The 22,280-nt window shown below is 44.5% G+C and overlaps 1 protein-coding gene across 2 annotated transcripts; it reads left to right on the top strand.

The window, feature by feature from the left end:
• Positions 1 to 42: 42 nt before the first annotated feature.
• Positions 43 to 20,843, top strand: PPIL6 (peptidylprolyl isomerase like 6; the record flags this gene model as incomplete). 2 transcript variants are annotated; one of them, XM_080938294.1, is made up of 8 exons in its annotated part: positions 43 to 183; positions 3,049 to 3,144; positions 6,604 to 6,792; positions 10,198 to 10,260; positions 10,359 to 10,506; positions 12,254 to 12,310; positions 15,865 to 16,000; positions 20,732 to 20,843. In XM_080938294.1, 8 exons carry the CDS (start codon positions 43 to 45, stop codon positions 20,841 to 20,843), a joined length of 942 nt encoding a protein of 313 aa, XP_080794420.1. The 2 variants fall into 2 exon arrangements, with proteins under 2 accessions (XP_080794420.1, XP_080794421.1); XM_080938295.1 differs by lacking the exon at positions 12,254 to 12,310.
• Positions 20,844 to 22,280: the final 1,437 nt, after the last annotated feature.

Below are 22,280 nucleotides of genomic sequence, written 5' to 3'. Positions count from 1 at the left end.
GACTCGCATTATTTGTGTTCCGGGCTTTCCACTAGGGCTGCTATGGCCACCCAGCAGCCGTGCCTGCCGAAGTCGAAGCCCCCTGCATGCCACAAGCGGTTGCCGCCAGAGCCGCCACTGAAGCTGAAGGTAGTGGGGCTCTTCAAAAGCTCCAGCTTTCAGGTGTCGAAGACCATCGCTGAGGTAACCCCTTGCCCCGGACGCCGCGCGCACCTCAGCCTCCTTGCCGCGGTGTCGCCAGCGCTGGCGGGTGGGGGGGTCCACGTTCTGTCCTAGGGCAGGATGGGGGCGTAGAGGACAAGTGCAGGTCGCGGGGAAGGGCGACCTGAAAAGAGACACGAGAGCGTTTCCCGGGGGACCGTATGGGAAAATGGTAATTTCTGAGCACCTATATGGATGGAGATGCTAGTCCACGGGAAATCTTTTATTGAACTGTGGATTTGCAGAATTCAGAATTACGGGAAAATATTCAAAAGCTCCTAGAGTTCAGGTATAGAAGACCATCGCTGAGGTAACCCCTCGCTCCAGACATCGCGTTCACCCCAGCCTCCCTGCTGCAGATTAAAAAAAAGCTTCTTGTGATTTTTTAAAAGTAATTTAATTGTGGAAGGTATAAATCCTTTCTTTTATAATTTTTGTAGTTGTTTCTGCAGAATCAGATAATTTTCAGATTCTTAAGAGATGGTTTAGAAGTGCTTTGAAGGATCCAAGTATGTCTTTGTAAACATGTAGAATGATAGAAAACATGAGGAAGAACAAATCTAGCCAGGTCAGCCATGCCGCAGCATGCTTGCAGTCTGGAAGCAGGAAAAAACCTGCTGAAATACACGCAGCTCTGCACCAGGAACTATTTTTGTTTGTGCTGATTTTTGTCCGGCATCCACAGAGTAAACGTGCTCTCTTGTGTGTGAGTTGGAGGATGAAGGCTTCCTGCTTCTGTTTGTTTCTCTGTTGTTTGTTGTTTTGAACCAGTGTTACAGCTAAAGTGGTATTTCAGAGTTTGAAGGATACCTCTTCCCTCCTCCAGTCCCCCTCCTTTCCCTTCCTCCCTTCCTCTCTTTCTTTCTTGACCCTCTTAAGACTTTAATATTTCTTGTGGTTGTTCCACAGTGCAGGGAAAGTATTTGCAACTTTGTTTTTCTTCCTGGGAAGTTCAAGTAGTATGTTAGGTGTTCTGGGACACCGTTTCAGACTTAGGTTGTAAAAACAGTGTGCCCAGTACAGTAACACAGGCCTATAGTCCTGGCATTCAAGAAGTCAAGACAGGAAGTGGATGGCCAGCCTGGGCTACATTAATACCTTGTCTCCACAACAAAACAAAGCAATGGACGCAGGATATAAATGTTGTAATAAAACTTTATTGTAGATGCTGAGTTAGACATATATAATTCTGATGGAACATGAAATGTGATTTATCTTTCAATTATTTTCAACCATTAAAAAATGCAACATTAAACATGACTGTCAGTTCTTTCAAAAACTGTTCAGGAGTTCACACCTTCTGCAGAAGATACTAAGATAAAAAATATTTTAATGTCACTTTCCCTTAGGTTCAAATATGAGAGTGTATCAATGTAAATTCAGTTCTAGCATAATTGAGGATATTTGATTATAATCCCAGTATGTTTATGAGTAATCCCAGATGCTTGATTCATAGATTTAGATTTGTAAAAAGGTCAGGATAAATATTGGCATATATTTTAATTTGGATATAGCCCATAGTCTATTATGAACAAGTATAACAGGGCCTAATTTTAAAACGACTGATCTTATTACTTTAGATAATTCTTCATTAGAAACAGTGATCATCCTGTGGGATAACTGAACACGGAATGTGGAATTGAGAAAAGGTCCGTGGCTTGGGTACCACAATCTAAGAAGGCAGATGGCCAGGTTGCTTTGCCATCTCTCACACATCCTCAAGTATGATGCACTGTCCCCCAGGCTTTCTCCCTCTTGAAATCATCTCACCTGATAGAGCATGCTGGGCCTGTGCCTTTTAGACCACACTGGGGGCCTCAAAACATCATCCTTAGCAATCAAGGTTTGGTTCCCAGCACCGTGTCCAGTTTACAACCTCTTACAGCTGCAGCTCCAGGAAATCCAGCAGCCTCATTTCTATAAGCATTCACAGTCACGTGAACATTAACCACCTTTCTTCCCAGCCCAACACGCACATTTACATAGTTTTTAAAAAGTATGTTTTAGAAATAATTTTCTCTGATTCACACACATGAAAAATGTTTGGCCAAAGCACGCTCAATACTAAAACCTATCCAGAAGCCTAAACCTTTTTAGGATTTTCTTCTTTCCCTGAAAGGCAAAACTACAATAGTACTACCTCTTTGGTCATTCTCCTTACATCAATAAATTGCAGCAATAATAGTTGTTATTTTTTGCTACAAATCAAGCACCCCTACTGAGGTTTAACTGGGGGAAGGGGAAGTCCCAAAAGAATATAACAGATCCTGAAACCATTGGTACAAAGTCACTTATTGAGTTATGTATCAATGCTCCACTATGTATCAAATGAGGTACCAATATAGAAAAGCTAAGACGTGCTTTTGCCCTCTTGATCTTGTTCCATAAAGGTGAGAAATAAGTGAGCCGGGTCAGAGTGACTTGGTAGAGCCTCTGGAAACAGGGCAAGGCATCTCAGGCAGTGTGGTTTGTGTGTGCTGTGTGAAACTCCCTGAAGAACCCCTAAAATTGGGGGGAAATAATTTTGACTTTAGAACGTGGCTGCTGTGCAGGCATGAGGAACCAGGTTCAGATTCCTGGTATCCATATGAAAGTCAGGCATCTTGGAAGACATGTCTAACCCTGAGCCTGGAAAGGGGAGACAGCAGGTCTCAGAGCTCTCTGCAGCCAGTCTGGCTGGCACAGCTCCAAGTTTACTGAGCAATGCCGTGTCAGCAAGTCCGCTGGAGAGTAGCAGTGGAGGGCCTCTGGTCTTCACACGTGCACGCACAGCCAGCATGTACTAGCCCCCAAATAACTGAGCGAGCACATAAATGAGAACTTAAACTGTTTTCTCTTGAACCCTAGACTTTGAAACACACTTACCCGTCCAGATTTGAAGATCCTGTGATAGTTCCTCTTCAAGAATTTGCTTGGGATCAGTATCTGGAGGAGAAAAAGAGGGTAAGGGTAAAGGACACAAGTAGCTGTTGCAGTAAAATATTAAAAAATAAAAAATCGGTTTATCTCTTTACCGACCCTGAGGTCTCACTCCTCAGGCCCAACCCTGACACGGAGCCTTGCGCACCTCTGGCACCCGGTCTCAGCCACCACCACGGCCAAACTTGTCCGTGCAACTCCCCTCCCTGGTGGTTTTCTACCGCCTGTTCTCTGCCTCTGTCCCAGGGTGTTTCTGTACCCCAAAATCTCACAAACACAACTCTACAGCTCGATAGCTTTTCATAGTTTATATATTCAGCTCTCAATCCACAAACCTGCTACACAACAAGATTACATCAAATAGGCAAAGATACAAACTGCCCTTCTAGATGAGATACTAGACCTATAAAATCCTTAATGTTCATAGCTATTTAATGCCAATCAATATCACCTGGGTCTAGCTGGTCCTTGGGAAACTCCATCTTGCCATGACCTCCACCACCTCGTCCTCTGACCTCCTCTCTACCTCCCTCGCCCCGCCCAGTCACTGACTTTTCTTTATTTTGCTAATTAAAATGGGAAGGTTCAGATGAAGTCACCTCTAGAGTAGGCAGCCCTTTTTGGGGAAGTGGAATTGACATTAAAATACAAACAGCTTCAGGATAATCTACCAGTATCTTTCTGTGTGAATTATTGTGCAGTTTGGGGAAGATGACAAATCCAGCTGGAATTATTTCTCTTAATTGTATACATTCCCTAGATTATTTTAATCATCTTCCCAGATATCTTTCTTAAACAGTAAAATGTTTCCAGAATGTTCTTTCAGGTAGCATGTGAGAAAGATGAATTTTAAGCTGTCAGAGATGATGGTTAGCCCTGCTGGCTACCTTTCTTTATGTGTTGCTTACACTTCCTGTACACCTTACATTCGGTGTACAATCCAGAAAGTGTGGGTGTGTGTATCAGGGATGGCAGAGTTGTGTGGGACTGTTGTCTGCTGGCAGGAGCCACCCTCCCTTGAGGCAGCTTGTCTTAGTGGAAGTTTGTTCTCTATATGTGTCTTCTAACAGGACTTTTGAAGAGCACGAATCTGCCTTGGCACTAGCAGAGCTTGTCTGGAACAGACAGTAAATAAGAGGAAAGCTTACCTCTGAGAAGCCACCTTCCTGAGATGCTTCCAGATGGTGTTAGCTGGAGCCTAGAGGAAGGAGGATGTGGGTGTGGCATTCTGACTCAGTCACGTACCATATGGGGAGGTCATAGCAAACACTTATGTATAGTGCTTAATGTATGGAGGACATGATTCTAGCATTGGTGGATAGGGAGGAGAGAGACATTCAGATCCTTTTACAGCTAGGAGGAATCACTGGTCCAAGTTTACCTGGGATACAGGAAGTTCAGTGTTAAACTAGAGACAGTTGTAAGCCACCATGTGGGACGTAGACTCTAGGGATTGAACTCAGGACCTCTGGAAGATCCGTCAGCACTCTTGACCACTGAGCCATCTCTCTGGCCCCTACATAAAATAACTGGAAAGTTTTATAATTGAGTTTATGATATTACCAACTAGCCTCACATTCTCTGCCTGCCACGGGCTATGGTTTGTATCCATGTGTAAGCTTGTTTTGTACATTTCTACCTTCCTCTTAGACCTTGTGCCCCTCCCTTTGCAGCCCAGGCTACCTGGGGATGCGTGTGCACACTCCTGCTTGCCTTCCCCACATTCTGAATGAGGTCCTCTAGTTCTGCATTGCTGCTTTACTGGGCATCTCTCCTTTCTTCTCTCTCCCAGCCCCATACCCATGTGTGCATGTCACCTTTTGTCAGTGCCAACATGTCTGGCACATTTGGTCCTAGTGACTCAGTTCATTAGGCTGAGCTGGCCTTCAGGGAGCATAGGAGAGCCTCTCCCCACTCATAAACAAGCAACCAATAGGAACAGCATCATAAGAAATGAGCAGCCGAAAGCTACTACATCAGGACCAGGCAAGCCAGCACATCTCCCGATGTGCATCAGAGTCATAGATAAAGTGTCTACATTTTCATGCCTTTTATTATGTTCCCCGGAGCAAAATGTCCAACTACACTTCCCTCTCTTGTTCCAGGCTTGGGTCTTGCAAAATACAGCCAGGGATTGCTTAGCCCTTATCAGTGATTCGCCGTTGATCAGGAACAAGTTTGTTCTCTGGAGTGAAAAGCTGGAAGCAGGTTTTAAGAGAGGCACAGAAAGGAAGTTGGTGGATAGCAAAGCTCCTCAGAGGAGCTGACAGCACAGAAAGCTGGCAGGTCAAAGGCAAACTGTTGCCCAAACTTCTCCAGCTCAGTCTCAAGACCAGCAGGCTGTTAGAGCAAGAGGGACAAACCGAGGGGTGAGGAGACAGAGCAGTACTATGGGTCTCAGAGTCAAGACTGGCCAGAGGTGCAAGTATGAACTTGGAATGGCCACCTTTGTCTCCACTCCTTGCAAGACATGCTAACAGACAAGGACAGGGGGAGGCATGGTCTGGGTGCCAATCCTGTCTTCCAGATGGGTAGCTTTCTGAATAAAGCACAGCTTAAAGATTCAGCCCTTGTTCCTGTTGAGTGAACCTAGTGGTGACAGGCAGCGTGAGCTTCAGTATTTTCTGCTCACAGAACCAGCGTTGCCCTGTGTTTCCATCAGCCCAAGCCTGGCAGTCGTACAGGCTCACAAAGCAGCCTCCCATATAACTTGTAAATGGCTGCAGCAGGTCACTCATGGTCTGCCAGAGCTGGCACTGGAAAGCAACAGGCCATAACTTCTCAATGGTCGATGTTTCTCTGACCACACTGGGGACTTAGGAAGTGGATGGCCGCATCGCATGGATGAAAAGGAGTTTCATTTTACATTTAAGTGTTGGGGAAAGTGAGTTTTCTTCCTTGTCCATGATTATGTATAAACTCCTGTTGGCCTCCAGGGGGCATTTTCTATTATCCGCTGTCCAGAATAATCATTGTCTCATGTCTGAGCCCCATATCTGTATTACACACGCACACTCACACACACTCTTCCTCCCTCCCTCAGTTTTTTGCATTGAAAACTAGGACCCTCTTCCACAAATGCACACAGTAAAGTGCACCTCATAAATGGAAACAGAGTGCATTTAACTCACGAGCTAATGCAACAGATGCTCTATGTATCATTATTATCATCATCATCATCATTACCAAATTTCATCTGTCTCCGATTGCAGTAGTTTAAAGAATGCTTTTTAAGTTATCCTCTTTTCTTCATTATGTTAAGAGTCTCAAAAATGGTAAGGGTTTTTTTTTTTTTTTTTTTTTTTTTTTTTTTTTTTTTTTTTTTTTTTTGACAGCAGAATTCTGAAAGATGGTTTAAAAAGAAAACATATTTTAAGAGATGAATCCTGCAGTTGGCAAACCGGGCTGTAGAATTATTCTCAAGCTCTGGGTTGTGGGTTTAGCAGTTGTTTCCTTCTGTCATTATCCCCCCTTTCCCTGTAGGAACTGAAGGGTGAAACCTGGGTCTATTCCTCCTATGTGATGTGCTTTATTAATGATCAACTCCTGGGCAACGCATTTGATCTTAAGAAGTGGGCCCAGAAGGTGTGGGATGTGGTTGATGTCCGGCCCTCCGCACTGTATGAGGCACTTACTGTGGACTACGCCACCAAGTTCTTAAAAGACACCAAGGCAAGTTACACAGATTTCTAATAGGGTTTTCCATTATTTGTACTGATTTGTCTTTAACCATTGATACACTCACAAAGTAGGTGCGGGGGACAGGGATTAAGGTGTAACCCCCAGGGACATCATTAAGGCAGCTGCATAGGACTGTAGGTTCAGGGTTTGGCTGGGCAAGGTGTGAAGCTGTGTCTCTCCCCTCCTTTCCCGATCCCTGTGCATGAATTACTGCTTTTAGAATGTAAACACCCTTCCATATGACCTGTAATGTTAGCTTCCCAGGAGACTGAGGCAGGAAGATTCTTTGTACTCCTAATTCCAAGGCCAGTTTGGACAGTCTCACCAGATCAGAAACTGTTGAATCCCATTGTTTATTTTGTGCTATAAAACATTTTAATGGGTCCTTGCTATTAAGTAATTATTAAATATTTTAGTGATTATTTTTATTTATTATTATTAAACATTTCCATGAGTCTTTATGTATTATTATTAAGGCATGTGTATCACGCCAGGCTTGTGGAATTGTTTCTCTCATTCAGTGATGTGTGGGTTCCGGGGGTTGAACTCAGGTCATCAGGCCTGGATGGTAAACAAGGGGTTGCTGAGCCACTTCAGCGGTCCTATGTGCCAAGTATGTGCAGGTGCCTCAGAGGCTAGAGGGCTGAGGTTAAAGGCTTTTGTGAGGCCCTTGATGTGGGTTCTGAGAACTGAACTTGTGTCCCCTGGAAGAGCAGCCAATGTGCTTAACCTTCAGAGTCATTTCTCCAGCCCTGGCCTTGAAATATTTTAATTAGTCTCTTCTGACACCGACACGAGGGTTACTATGTTGAGATGATGTTTGAAGTACGAAAAGTGTGAACTAAGAGTAACCAGCGCCCGAGGAGTTTATCTGGACTACAGGATGAGGACATTTTAAAGTGAGAAAGAGTTGGCAGCGATTGCAGATTGCCGTGGGAAAGATTACTAGGAAGTATGAGTTTCAGTTGGGGGTGGGGGGTGGGAGGGGGGGGGAGGAACCAAGGAAGGATGGTGGCCTTTGCTTTCTGTAGTAAACTCCATGAGCCAGAGCAACTTGGGAAGGAAGGGATTTATGTGTCCATCCATCTTCAAGTGAAGGCAGGGCAGCAACCTAGAGGCAGGAACTGATGCAGACTTTGAGGAGGGATGCTGCTCACTGGCGTGCTGCTTCCTGCTCACTATCTCCCCTTCCTGTACAGTCCAGGATGCTATTGCTCACACTGAGCTGTGCCTCCTCCATCAATTATAGTTAAGAAAATGCCCCACATTAGGCCCACAGGCCCAGTGTGATTAAGGCGTTTCCTCAACTGAGGCTGCCTCTGCCCAAGCATGTATAGGTCTGTATCACACTGACAAAAACCTGGTCATGACGCGGATTATTACGAAGGAGAATTAAAAAGGAAAAACTTTGATGTAGGAACCTCTGCTCATGCTGGCCTGTGTCCACAGAATGACCTGTGCTGTGCAGGACCCGAGACGTGCAGAGGCAACGGCACTGTCTCATGGACCCTTGTTTAACTACGGCCTTGAATAGGAACTAAGCCGACTAGGTACCGAGTGTTTGGTTGAATAAACAGTGCATTCAAAGAGCCAAGGGTCCAGAGACACACAGTGTCCCCAGGCGTGTCGGTGGCAGTAAGGAGGGAGACATAGTGGTTGTAAGGATGACAAAATGAGCTCCTCGGCCACCAGGCTCGGTCCAGTGGTGTACCTAATGCCACTGTGACTGCCTTAAGAAACAAGATGGCTGCTGCAATGCTTCTGACTCTCAGAGTTTGCAGGGAAGGAGCTTAGAGACCAGCTAGGAAACAAACAAGGGAGACCAAATACCAGGAAAGTGGCCAGAGCTACCCTTAACACGAAGAGTTGTGTCTTTCTAATACATTCCGTACCTCAAGACTTCAGAGCACGTGTCTGGCAAGTCTAGGCCACATGTCTCTAACCTGCCTGTCTCTCACAGTGTGGGAAGAGGGAGAATTGGGCCCCTAGACATTAAATGCTGGTAATACCCATTGGGATGTTGCCCAGGTAGGAAGGATGGTCAGATGTTACAAAGGGGAAACCCAGCAGATCCTAAAGAAAACAGGCCAGCCTATGGTTTACTATCCATTCTAAACAGGAGAGTCTCTTAAAGAAGCTGAGAGGCTCAAACAAATTAATTATAATTATGTAGGCCTGTATTATTGCCTGTAATCCCAGTTCTCGGGATGCGGAGACAGGAGGATTTGCATGAGTTCAGGGTCAGCCTGGGCTATGGCTTTGAAATGAATTCCAGACCAACTGGGTTGGATGGTGAGGTACTATCTGAAAAGAATAACAGAAAATTTTACTCACTATGCTCTTAACCCTTCCGTGCTGGACGCCAGACAGCACAAGTGTTACTTCGGTGTTTTAACTAAACAGACTTAAAAGGTCAGAGTGACACAGAACACAATACATTTAAAGAAGTGTCACGTGAGTTCTTGAGGAAGGAAGCAAGACAAGTTCTGTTCTGCATTAATTAAGTTGGTTTTCTGTTATATGACAGTGATAGCCAAGATCTGAAATGCACCCCTCTAGATGTATGGTTGACCCTAAGAGGTAAGGGAGATAAAGACAAGGTATTCATTTGGGATGCCTTTTTGAAACAGTTGCTTACTCTGTAGCTCAGGCTAGCCTGAAACTCACAATATAGCCCAGTTTGTCTTTGGACTCACAGCAGTCCTCCTGCTTCCGCTTCACAAAATGTTGAGATTACAGACAGGAACCTCCATGGCCAAATTTGGATGTCCTCTTTTAGGGCAAGGCAAGGCCTCATAAACAGCTGTCTCTGCCGGAGGTGCACCCCATGACACATGAGGAGTAGAACAGAAGAGAGTGAGCGAAGATAACCAGAACACCCCCTTCCTCTTCCTGCCTGTGATGCCCAAACCATAGTGGGCACAGTGGCCTTGGTTTCCCAGTCCGAGTGGATGTGGTTGGCTTTGTTTGGCTGGTGTCCGAAAACTAACTCCGTGAGACTCACTTGGATCTTTTCCCAAACCTACTCAGAAGAGCACAAAGAATCCCTAGTGCGTCCCTTCCCCAGGGGGACTGACCGTTCCTTTCTACTCTGAGCTCTGGGCTCTAAATTTCTAGGCCATGTGCTCTAAGTCCTGCATGCTAAGTTAACATTGTTCAAAGCTTCACTGCTGAGAGGGTTTTTAACTAGATGTAATGTGGGTTATAAAGACTTAGCATTTAAAATTCCCTTAAGTCATTAATTTTACTGTTGAGTTTTCTATTAGAATTATGGTTTACCTTGTATTTGCTGTATTGTGGTTAAATCTTATCACTGAAGAGAATGCCCTGTAAACATTTCTAAAACTTTCTTACAAAGCACTGACCTGCATTACTTTTTCTCCCTAACTTTAATAGCACGGTTTTGTGTTCTTGGACATTACTATTGATCTTTCTCCAATTGGAAGACTGATTTTTGAAGTAAGAGAATTTTGCTGTCTTTTTCAAATAAGTTTTAAGGAGTCGGTAATTGATCAAATATTGAGTAATCTTTGAAACCTTCCATCTTTATTTCGTAGCTATATTGTGATGCATGTCCCAGAACGTGTACAAATTTTCAGGTCTTGTGCACAGGAACGTCGGGGATTTCTAAGAGAGGCATAAGGCTTCATTACAAAGATTCCATTTTTCATCGAGTGGTCCAGAATGGTTGGATACAAGGAGGAGGTGAGCTGACAATTGTAAATATCACCAAAGCAGAATGTCCAGACTTTCATTCATTTAGCTTTACAGAGCTTATAAAGAGTTAGGCCTGGCCCGCAATTTGCCTCTAGCTCCTGAATGCTGGTATTAAAGGTGTGCACTACCACACCTGGCCTTGGATATAGTCTTTGGGTGTTAGGGTGGGGCATATGTATAAGCAGATGCCTTTGTTTTGTCGTGTCCATAAACAATGAATAGCATAATTTAGATGCTCCATGCTCTTTTCCAAATACATTTTCTCTGTCTGCTTATTGTTGTATCAGACTCTGTCTATAAAAAAGAAAGCACATGCCTGCTACAGCTAGCTTATGTGTGGATACAATGGCTCAGTCCTCCAGCCAGTACTGAACACAGTACAGAGCAGAGGGTGGATCAGAGAACTAAAGGAAATAGAGTACAGATGGGGAGGCTGGGCTACAGAAGACAGGCCCGCTTAGCTCTCAGGTGTGAGTGGATCTAAACGACGTTGTGTCTGGAGTCTTTATAATGGGAATATTGCCTAAGCCAACATATGCAGCTCCTGTAAACTCCAGCTACAAACAAAACCTCTCTCATTATACTAAAGGAATTTGTTTCCAAAACATTATTTAAATAAGTAAGTTATTATTGTGGATAACTATGTTTTTTTTTACAGTCTTATACATGCTGGGCAGGTATTCTACCACTGAGCTACACTCCCAGCCAAGAGTTATTAAAGGAATGAAAATTTAAATTTGACTTTTAAAAAGCATCTACTTGTGTGTGTATATGTGTGAGGGTGGGTTGGGAACATGCAGGTTTGTATGCACATGTGCAGAGGCCAGAGGTCAACATTGGGTACCATTCCTCAAGAGATGTTTACCTCGTTTGTTGAGATAGGGTGTCTTACTGTGATTGGTGCTTGCCAACTAAGCTAGGGTGACTGAACAGTCCGCTGTAGGATCCACGAGACCTCCAGCATGTACCAACCTGCCCTGTACTCCAGCATGTTTTTACGTGGGTGGTGGGGATCGAACTCAGGTCTTTGTGGTTGCATAGAAAACATTATCATGTGAGCCACCTTCCCAGCACCCGAAGAATCTGTCTTCATCATGTTCAAAAAGGGGACGAAGAGATGGCTCCGTGGTGAAGAGCACTTGCTCTTGCAGAGGACCTGGGTTTGATTCCCAGCACCCAGATAGGAGCTCACAATTGTCCGTAACGCCAGTTCTAGAATGCACATAATACACAGACAAACCTGTGAGCAAACTACACATAAATTAAATGTTTGCTGGGCATGGGGTGGTGGTGCCTTTAATCCCAGCCCTGAGGAGGAAGGTGACTGGGAGTTAGGGCCAGCCTGGTCTACAAAGTGAGTTCCGAGACAAGTGGCATTGTTATACTGAGAAGCCCTGTCTCAAAAGAACTTTACCCATTTCGTTTGCTCAGTTTAATTGTTCCAGTTCTCTGAAAAGCAAAGTGAAACATGGAAAAACATATGGAGTAAATGGCTCTGTGAGAATCTTCTTTAAGGTGTGGTCATGTGATAGTTTACTAGTTTTCAAAGGTTTTCCATCATAACTTACTGAATAGATAAACATAAAAGCAGTCACAGGCAGAGACGTGATCATCGTAGTGGTTTCAGTGGGGCAGCGCACTCTAGGCTTGATGTGAGATGTGAGAGACTCAAACTCAAGGCATCTGCTGCTCTTTGCCATCACTGCATTCTGATCTGACTGTTGTCACTCCTTAGATATAGTGCAAGGACGAGGAGATGATGGAGAGGCCATTTATGGACCAACGTTTGAAGGTATGTAGCTTTCAAGTTTGTCAGTCACAGTGCCTGATTATTCAAATGTAAAAGAACTCAAATAAGACAATTTGTAACAGTATTTAGTAGAAACTAGAGTTTAAAACAGTGCTACCCTTCAAACTGGAGGTGTTTTTAAAGGGGAGCTTTGTCTTACTGGCACTGGAGATATAGTTGAGATGGTAGTATGCTTGTTTACTTAGCTTGCATGAACCATGGGTTTAATTTCTTAGACCATGGTGGATCATGCGTGTAATCCCAGCACCGAGGAGGTAGAGACAGGATGATCAGGAGCCCAAGGTCATCCTCAGACAAGTAAAGTTTGAAGGCAGCCTGGGCTACATGAGACTGTCTCAGCTGCCTCTTGGTCCAGCCCACTGCATACACATTTACTTGCCTATTTCTGTTGGACAAACCCCAGTGTATAATTAGTTCCCTTATTATAGCAGATAGCAGGAGTGGTATTAAAGATTGCTAGAGTAATGGCTAAATGCCAACAAAGTCAATTTGAAGAGGCTGTCACTGATCAAAGACATGGGAATTTGATCTCCATAAAAAATAGATTGGTTGGAGGCCAACATATATTTTAAACCCATGACTTCATAATGATACTATATTAGAACAGTCTAATTGGTTCCCTTTGGAGGAATGATAGAAAAAGAGTTCATTATCTTGGGGCTATTGAGATGGCTCTATGTTTAAGAGTACATCCTGCCTCTAGCCAGGGTCTGAATTTGGTTCCCAGCACCCATTCAGATAGCTCACGACCACCTATAACTCCCCCTCTAAGAGATCCAACGCGCTCTTCTAGACTGCATGGATACTCACACACACATGCACATATACACATACTTAAGTAAGTAAAAATAAATATTTTCTAAGAATTGTCTTGAAAACTCAGGTAATAAAACATTTATTTGTCCTTCTCTGTGTGAAATATATCAATCTATAGATAAAGAGAAGTATCGAAGTTGGATATGGTCTTACATACATTTAATCCTTGAACACAGGAAGCAGAAGCAGGCATATCTCTGCAAGTTAGAAGTCAGCTTGTACTCCATAATGAGTTCTAGGAGGGCCAGAGCTACACAGTGAGATCCTATCTCAAAAATAACATTAGGATAGAAAGGAAGGAAGGAAGGTAGGAAGGTAGGAAGGAAGGAAGGTAGGTAGGAAGATAGATATTTAGATAGATATTTAGATAGATGGGTAGATACAGACAGACAGAAAATCATCTTTTATAAAAGTATTCCAGAGGCTGGAGAAATGGCTCAGTGGGTATGAGCTGCTGTTGCCCAAGCATGAAGAGCTGAGTTTGGATTCTAACACAGTGGAAAAACTGGGCATGGTTGTATGTACCTGTATCATGTGTGTGCAGGGTAGGGGGTGCTGGGGCCTATGATGGCCAGCTTAGTTCCAGGTTTAAAAAGAGACCCTGTCTTAAAGAAACAAACTGAAGAATGGTAGAACAGGACACCCAGTGTCTTCCTCTGCCCCTGTCTTAGTCACTGCTGTCACTGTGAAGAGACATGATGACCAAAGCAACCCTTACGAAGAAAACATTGAATTGGGAGATTTCTTACAATTTCAGAGGGTTAGTCCATTATCATCTCAGTGAGGAGCAGGTAGCAGGCCCAGAGAGGAACACTGGGCTAGCATGGGCTACTGAAACCTCAAGCCCCACTCCCAGCAACAAGGCCACCGGCCTAATCTTCCCAAATAGTCTACAAACTGATGACTAAGTATTTAAATATACTTAGGCCATGAGAACGGTCCTCATTTAAATCTCCATTGTCCTTTGTAAGCAAGCACACAGATTAGATTCAGGTACCGGCACGTGTTATCTGCACTTGGTGTGTACACCAGTCCACACACGCACACACATGCACACACACACACACACCCAAAGAGAAAAAACACTGTAGTAGAATAGTAGCACTTCCTGGCCACCGTGAGACATAGGTGTGGGCCTTTGTTGCGTTAGCCCCTCTGAACATCATGGAGACACAGACAGCAGAAATTCTGTGCCTCTGCATCCAGCTACAGTCAGCTCCATTACAGTGTGATGTATTCCAAAGAAATCTCTTACTGGGGCTGGTGAGACGGCTCGGCAGGAATAGTGCTCACTATGTAGACCTGGCTACCTGTGTTCAGCCCCTAGAACTCATGGAGAGACCAATTCCAAAATGTGTCCTCTGACTGCCACATGCATGTGCCACATATGAGCACATATACACATATGACGTATCTTAAATCCTTTTACAGAAAGCATATCCACACCCCCCCACACACACAGAGTATTTTTACAGGAAGTATCAGGGATGGAGAGATGGTTTGGTGCCTATGAGCACTTGGTACTCTTCCAGGAACCATGACTTGCATCCCAGCACTCGCAGCTCACAACTGCCTGCAGCTCCAGCTCAGGGGACCATTGCCCTCTTGCGTCCTTTGTGGGTATCAGACATGCACATACATACACATAAAAATAAATGAGTTTTTTTTTTTAAGTACAAAACCTTTGCATCATGCAACACCATACCCCCCCCCCCAAAAAAAAATCACATACTTTACGGCAGAAACAAGACTCTGTCTTTAAAGTCGTCAGTGGTATATTAAAACACAGGCTGGAGGGAAAACTACTGAGTAAGGCACTGCTCCAAGGACCAGAGTTTAGATCCTTAGCAACCGTCATGAAAGCCAGGCTGTTGTGGCAGCATTCCTCTGATTTTAGCGCTAAGGAAGCAGAGACAAGGGATCATCAGGGCAAGCGGGACAGCTGGACTTAGTGATCGCTGGGCTCAGTGAGAGTTACAGACCTCAGTATATAAAGTGGGGGTGCAATTGATGAAGATACTTGCCACACGGTTTTCCTAAGTACATAGCCACTCTAATAAATACAGGCCTTGAAAACTACTGCTGTAGAGGTGGGTCTGTGAAAAGTTCTGTGCGTCAGGCTGGCCTGAATATTGCAATTCTCTTTTCTTAGTTTGAGGCCGAGCTATCTGGGTAAATACTTGTTAACTAAGTTAGCATTGAACCCAACACCTTATACATGCTAGGTTAGGTATCTGACCCCTGAGCTAAATCACCAAGCCAGAACCTTGTAGCCATGGGACAAGGGTCCTTCCCGCTCACCCATAGGAGAGGAAGCAGCATGTAAACTGCAGAGATGGGTGACTACACAGTGCATGAGGGCTGTGGCGGGGCTCTGCGTGACAGCTGCATGATGTATTTCAGAAAGGTTTATAACACTCACATGGTCGTCTGGACAAAGCTCCACTGCCTAATGGACCAAGGAAATCTGTTGCCGTTTTCTGTGAGCAACGCACGTAGCAAGGTTTTAAAGCTATGTAAAGACAGATGAGATTCTACAGCTTTACAAAAAGGTTTACTTAAATATTTGAAAGTAATTGAAATGAATGGGAGTGTTTGCAGTTTGGGGTGTATTGCTAAGCGTGATGAAGCCTATTGCCAAGGTTTCTTTGTTTCTTACTCACTGTAATAGCTGGAAAAGATACAGTTACTTCAATGACCCCATGATTACTCTTTCCTAGATGAAAACTTTTCAATTCCTCATAATAAAAGGGGAGTTCTTGGAATGGTCAATAAAGGTCATCACACCAATGGGTCACAATTCTACATCACACTACAAGCAACTCCCTATCTGGATAAAAAATATGTAGCTTTTGGGTATGTATTTTATGGGGGTTTTTTCTGTATAATAATCAGACATATAAAGTGTTGCCCCAAAATATTTGCATGATTATTGTGCATAGTCTATGGTTAGTCACAGATAGGGCTAAAAGTAAAAATAATATGGACACATTTAGCAATAAAGACTTATAACAAACTTGTTATCCATAGAATACAGAAACTAGGACTGGCAAGATGGCTCAGTGGGTAAAGGTGCTGAACAATCCTGATATGAGTTCAGTTCGTGAAACTCATAAAAGTGGAAGGAACTCCCAACTTTATAAAAATTGTCCTCTGATTTCAACACATGTACCATGGTATACATACCACACACATGTATCATATACACACAGTTTTACACAATTAAACACAGCTATGGTAATGATGTCTACTCATATGTCTATCAATATGAACCTACCTACCACTTACCTATAGTAATTATTAGAATATTAGTAAGAAGCTCATTAGGCTGTGGCCCACGGTGGATAATGGATAGACTTTTCGTCAGTCTTGTGTTCTGTTGTCTGCTGAGATACTGCTGAGCCCACGAGAAAGCAAGCATCTTGTCTTTTCTGATGATGCTGTGGACCATTTCTGAGTGTTTATTAGGTAGTTTCAGCCCCTCCAGAGGGCCATTTTTGTTGTCTCTGTAATTAACAAATGACTTTCATATCGTTGTCTGCTTCAACTGCAATAGTGCCCTTAGTTAATTCTTCTAAAAGGTAGATTTAATTAGATGACTTTTCATTTATAGACTCAGAACTTAAAATAATGAATTGTTTTCAATTTCTCACACAAAGAAAGTATTCTGATTTTAGAAATGGTTATGTTTGTGAGAATGTAATTCTTCCCTCTGTGTGTGTGTGTGTGTGTGTGTGTGTGTGTGAGTGTATGACTTTTGGCTTTTTTTGGGGGGGCGGTGCAAGGTCTCACTGTGTAGTTTTGGCTGTCCTGGAACTCACTCTGCAGAACAGGCTGGTCTCAAACTCAGAGATCCTCCTGCCTCTGCCTCCCCAGTACATGGATTAAAGGCATGCTGGAATTAATTTTATATGCAAATAACTTTATCTCTTCTCAGATTATTCAAATATCCTCTTCCATCTTGCTGATGATCATAAAAAAAAAAAAAAAGCAGGAACTGCATATGGTCTACTTGGAAGGCTTGAAGTAGATTAAGACCACAACCCGGGGTTCCTGAGTAAAAGCCAGCTTTGCTGGGATGTCTATGGCTGTTCTGGGGGAAAAGTCATTTTATTGTCATTGCCACTCTGGCCTCAGGGAGGCAGTGCGTCCCCTTTATTGTTTGAGCTCAAGCTGACCTTACCTGGGAACTGTCCACATAGTTTCAGTGGGGTTGGTACATTTCCACAGGACCCCACAGGCCACTGAGAGAGAGCTGGAGAAAGGTAATAACAAGGCAACTGGTCCTGTGGCAGAAGGCTTCCTGGGCCTCTGGCACGTGTGAACCAGAGAGCACTGACCAGGTCATCACAGTAGAGGGCACATAGTCAGCGCCATGCACTGCGCGTGAGGCCTGATTGGAGAAAGGCTTCCTGCCCTCCCTCACGGATGGTGAATCTGCATTTATCTTGTGCTCACACGTTCTGGTGGTGACCTTTATCTTCATCCACCCCCTCCGGCTGCCACAGCTCCACAGACAGGGCGATTTACAGGTATTTGCTGGAGGCTGGGCAGGCTGAGAGCACGGTGCTGGCATCCGGGAAGGCTTGCAGACTGTGTCATGACATGAAGATAATTAACTCAATCCTGTGGACACCGTGGACCATTCATGAGGGCAGATCCCTAATGATGCAGTCGCCTCTCAAAGCCCTCCTCTTAATATCACCACAGTGGTGGTTCAACGTGAGTTTTGAAGGGAGCATTTAAGCCTGTGTCAGAGCTTCGGATGAGGATGACAGAATGAAGGCCAGAGGCAGATGAAGAGGGTGCATGTGTGCTGAGGGTTAGCACTGTCAAGGTTTAGGTAATAGAACTTGCCCCCACTCTGCTTAGCCACTGAACTAACCCAGGCACGGCAGAAAACACTGGTCTGTGTCTAGGCCTGGCTCCCTGCCTTACACTGATAGGTTTGTTTGTGTGGGGTTGTGTATGTGTGTGTGTGTGTGTGTGTGTGTGCTATACATGTTTATGTAGCTGTGTACATGTGTGTTGATGTGCTTGTATGTGTGTGAATGTGCATGTAGAAGCCAGAGGTAGGGGTAGGTTCTTGTCTTTCTCCTTATTTTTAATTTTTTAATTAAATTGATTGTCTTAGTCAGGGTTTCTATTTCTGCACAAATCATCATGACCAAGAAGCAAGTTGGGGAGGAAAGGGTTTATTCAGCTTACACTTCCACACTGCTGTTCATCACCAAAGGAAGTCAGGACTGGAACCCAAGCAGGTCAGGAAGCAGGAGCTGATGCAGAGGCCATGGAGGGATGTTACTTACTGTCTTGCTTCCCCTGGCTTGCTCAGCTTGCTTTCTTATAGAACCCAGGTCTACCAGCCCAGGGATGGCACCACCCACAATGGGCGGGGCTAGGGATGGCTCCACCCACAATGGGCTGGGCCCTCCCCGCTTGATCACTAGTTGAGAAAATGCCTTACAGCTGGATCTCATGGACGAATTTCCCCAACTGAGGCTCCGTTCTCTGTGTTAACACCAGCTTGTGTCAAGTTGATACAAAACCAGCCAGTACATTGATCTAAACATACAATTACTAGGTAATGAGTTTCAGAACCAACCACATATTTCCTGTGAGAAACTCACTTTAAGTATGGTGATATCGATAGGTTAAAAGGTAATGTTAATCAGAGGACTGGAGAGATGGCTCAGCAGTTAAGAGCTAGCTGTACTGCTCATGCAGAGGACCTGAGTTCTACAGAATCTGATTTTAGGGCCAGTGAGATCTGATGCTTCTGGTTTCTAAGGCACCTGCGTACATGTGCACAAATCCACATAGGTATCTAAAGTGAATAAAAAGAAAGCTGGAGGCTGGAGAGATGGCTCAGTGGTTAAGAGCACCGACTGCTCTTCCAGAGGTCCTGAGTTCAAATCCCAGCAACCACATGGTGGCTCACAACCATCTGTAATGGGATCTGATGCCCTCTTCTGGTGTATATGAAGACAGCTACAGTCTACTCACATATAATAAACAAATAAATCTTTAAAAAAGAAAGCTGGACAACTTGGATTTTGCAATGATTCTGAGCTTTGACACTAAAGCTATGAGCAATACAAGGTATAACCGGTGAATTGGGATGGCAGCAACATTCAAAACTTGTGCATCAAAGGACACATCAACAAAGTACGAAGACAACCCACACCAACAGCTCGAGAATAAGTAAAAATACCCCCAGGCACAGGCAGTATAGCCTGGGTGGTTGAGTGCTCGCCTGTATACATGAGGTCCTGGGGTCCATCTCCAGCATCCCAGCACAAACCTGAAAGGCTTAGCTGTATTAGATACAGACACCTTACTTTTAGACACACCCATTGAGCCCGGAACTCACCAGTATGGCATAGACTGGCTGGCCAAAGAACTGCAGGGATGGTTCGGCCTGCGTCTCCCAGCACCAACCCAACTCTGGGGTTGCACACATGTTCTGCTGTATGCAGCTCTTAACCTAAGTTCTCACGTTTGTGTGTAGGCACTTCACCAAGTGAGCTATCTCCACAGTTTCATGCCACTGTCTTCTGGCTGAAAACATCAAAAATCTAGCATCACTCAGGGGTTCTAGCTCAAGGCTGGCGAGTGTCTGCAGAGGCCCAGACTCGCCTGGGCTTGAGTCCTTATGCCTGTACCCAATGGATGGAGGTTAGGGATTGGCCAGGCTTTGAACAAAAATAAGTAGATGAAAATTTCCAAGCCCATGAGGTGGCTCAGTGGGTAAAAAGCACTTGGCATACAAGCCTGATGATCTGTGTTTGATTCCTGGACCCCATGGTGGGAGGAGAAAACCTCTTACCCACACACAGGCGCACCTGCCCACTCACAACCCTCTGGAGTGTGTGTACACACACACACACACACACACACACACACACACACACATACCACACACAGAGGGAAAGGGGTAGGGACAAAGGGAGAACAAGTAGTTTTAAATTTCAAAATATTTCACCCTTGTAAGTTGCACTAATGGCGAGGGGAACCAAATACAAGTACGAGTCCCTGAAAGCCTTTCCCAAGAGCCTAAAGCCCGAGATGAGAGTGGAGGGCAGGCCAGGAGATGGCTAGGCAGGGGGATGGGGGCAGCTATGGCTGGAAGGTACCAGATGGTTAAAGAACTGGACGCCAATCTGTGTGGAGCAGAACAAGACATCCCTGAGGGGCAGTGGAAAGCAGAACAGACAGGTTTGGTGGGGGCACAGGAGGAGTTCTGGTCTTCATCTTAAGATAGTGAGGAATTACGGAAGGGTTTAGAACTGGGAGGTGACGTCAGGTTTGTATTTCTGACAGTTCCCTCCTGACTGCAGTGAGGAAGAAGGTTGCCGGGAGGTGAAAAGCTGCAGCAGCAAGCAGCTTCAAGGCAGGAGTGACCACTGCCTGCACAGTGATGCTTGGCATATGGGCAGCAAAGTGGGCACACCTCGAGTCGTTAGGAAATAGGTATTTACAAATGCAGATAAGTTGTGATAGCCTTCACTCTAGTTGAGTAGTTTGTGATTGTAAGCTAAATGTGGAAATTCGTGACTGACCGCATTTTTATTCCCTCCTGGGCAGGCAACTAATCGAAGGAACGGACGTGCTCAAACAACTAGAATTAGTCCCAACAGAGAATGAAAGACCGTTGCTTCTTTGCAGTATTGCAGACAGTGGAGTTCTCTATACATGATTTTCAAACCAGTCACATTCTCTGTGATGCTTTACTGCTGTGCATTTGATCAGCTGTTTCTATATTTAATTAAATGGTGCTTGGTAACATTTGATTTGAAGGCAATGGCAGGCACATTAAGTTGGTCCACCTTAGCTAATCATCCCCCCGTTTCCTCTCCTTCCTCCACGGTAGAGATTACATAAACAAAATGCTGTTTCCCAGGCTCCTCTTTCCGAGCACTGTAGCGAGTGGGCCAGAGGAATGCAGTGATCTGGCTCCCACTCCTTCATCACGTCTGGAATACAGATAGGCTGGAAGACAGGAGCACTGCTGGGCTGTCAGCCTCAGCCTCACTACCTCCTAGTTCTGCTCTTTTTCTTTTTTAACTACACAAAGCAGAGAGACCCCTCAGTTCTATTCCTGGTGGTTGTTTTGTTACTTGTGGCTTTGTTAACCTAGCAATGTACCTAGTGCTTTTTGAATATAAAGCATTGTAAATTAATTATCCTGTTTATAACTAACTCCTATCACGATAAACTTTGTAGATCAGTAACTGACACAACAGCAAAAACAACTGAGCACCATGTAACGTGAAGTTCCATCGCTCGTGCCTAGCATGCAGCATGAAGCTACATGTGTGTCGGATGCTGTAAATATCACCCAGGTCTCTGAGCCGTGCCGATCATATAAAGATCAAGGGTTTGTGTTGGTCCTTGGGGTGGTAGACCCGAGGGACATTGCCAGAGCCCTCTTTTATCGGCTGCTTCATCTGAGAGTTCCTAAAGCTATATCACTTTTAGGGAAGGGTTTTAGATACAGATCAGCAGGCCCTGTCCTAGACCTTCTGAGTCGTAGTCTCTAGGAGAGAGAATCAAGATGGAGACAGGGATTCCTGTTCATTTGGTCGTCTCTTACTTGGTCAGCTGCATCCCAGTCACATGGGAATCACAAGATGACTGAAGTCCCTGATTTTGGCGCCCTGGTGGTGTCACCACAGCGCATTGGCGAATGCTCAGTTCCTCCTACTACCTCTACCCTTGTCTCTGACCTTGTTCCAGAGCAGGTTTGTCCTCCAAGGATTCTGAAAGAGACAGGCTGTTCATTGATTTGGGGCTTGCTAAAAGTAGGCATATGCTAAAATTAGGCATATTTTTTTGAGATGATTACAGATTTACAGGAAGTTGCAAAAACAGTACAGACGAGTCTAGGTACCCTTCACCCAGTTTCCCCAGTGCTTCCATTCTATGTGGCTATGGTACAGTATCAAAATAAGCAGCTAATATTGCTGCAAGTGTGTGATGTCATTTCATCACACGAAGCTTTGTGTCACATGTAATGAAAGTTCACCAGCCCAAAATTATTTTCAGGCTACTCCTTACTTTTTTTTTTTTTTTTAAAGATTTATCTATTTGTTTATTATAAGTACACTGTCGCTGTCCTCAGACACACCAGAAA

The sequence above is a fragment of the Micromys minutus genome, assembly GCF_963924665.1.
Source record: "Micromys minutus genome assembly, chromosome: 25".
Lineage (NCBI taxonomy): Eukaryota > Metazoa > Chordata > Mammalia > Rodentia > Muridae > Micromys > Micromys minutus.
This window is presented reverse-complemented; position numbering and strand designations above follow the sequence as displayed.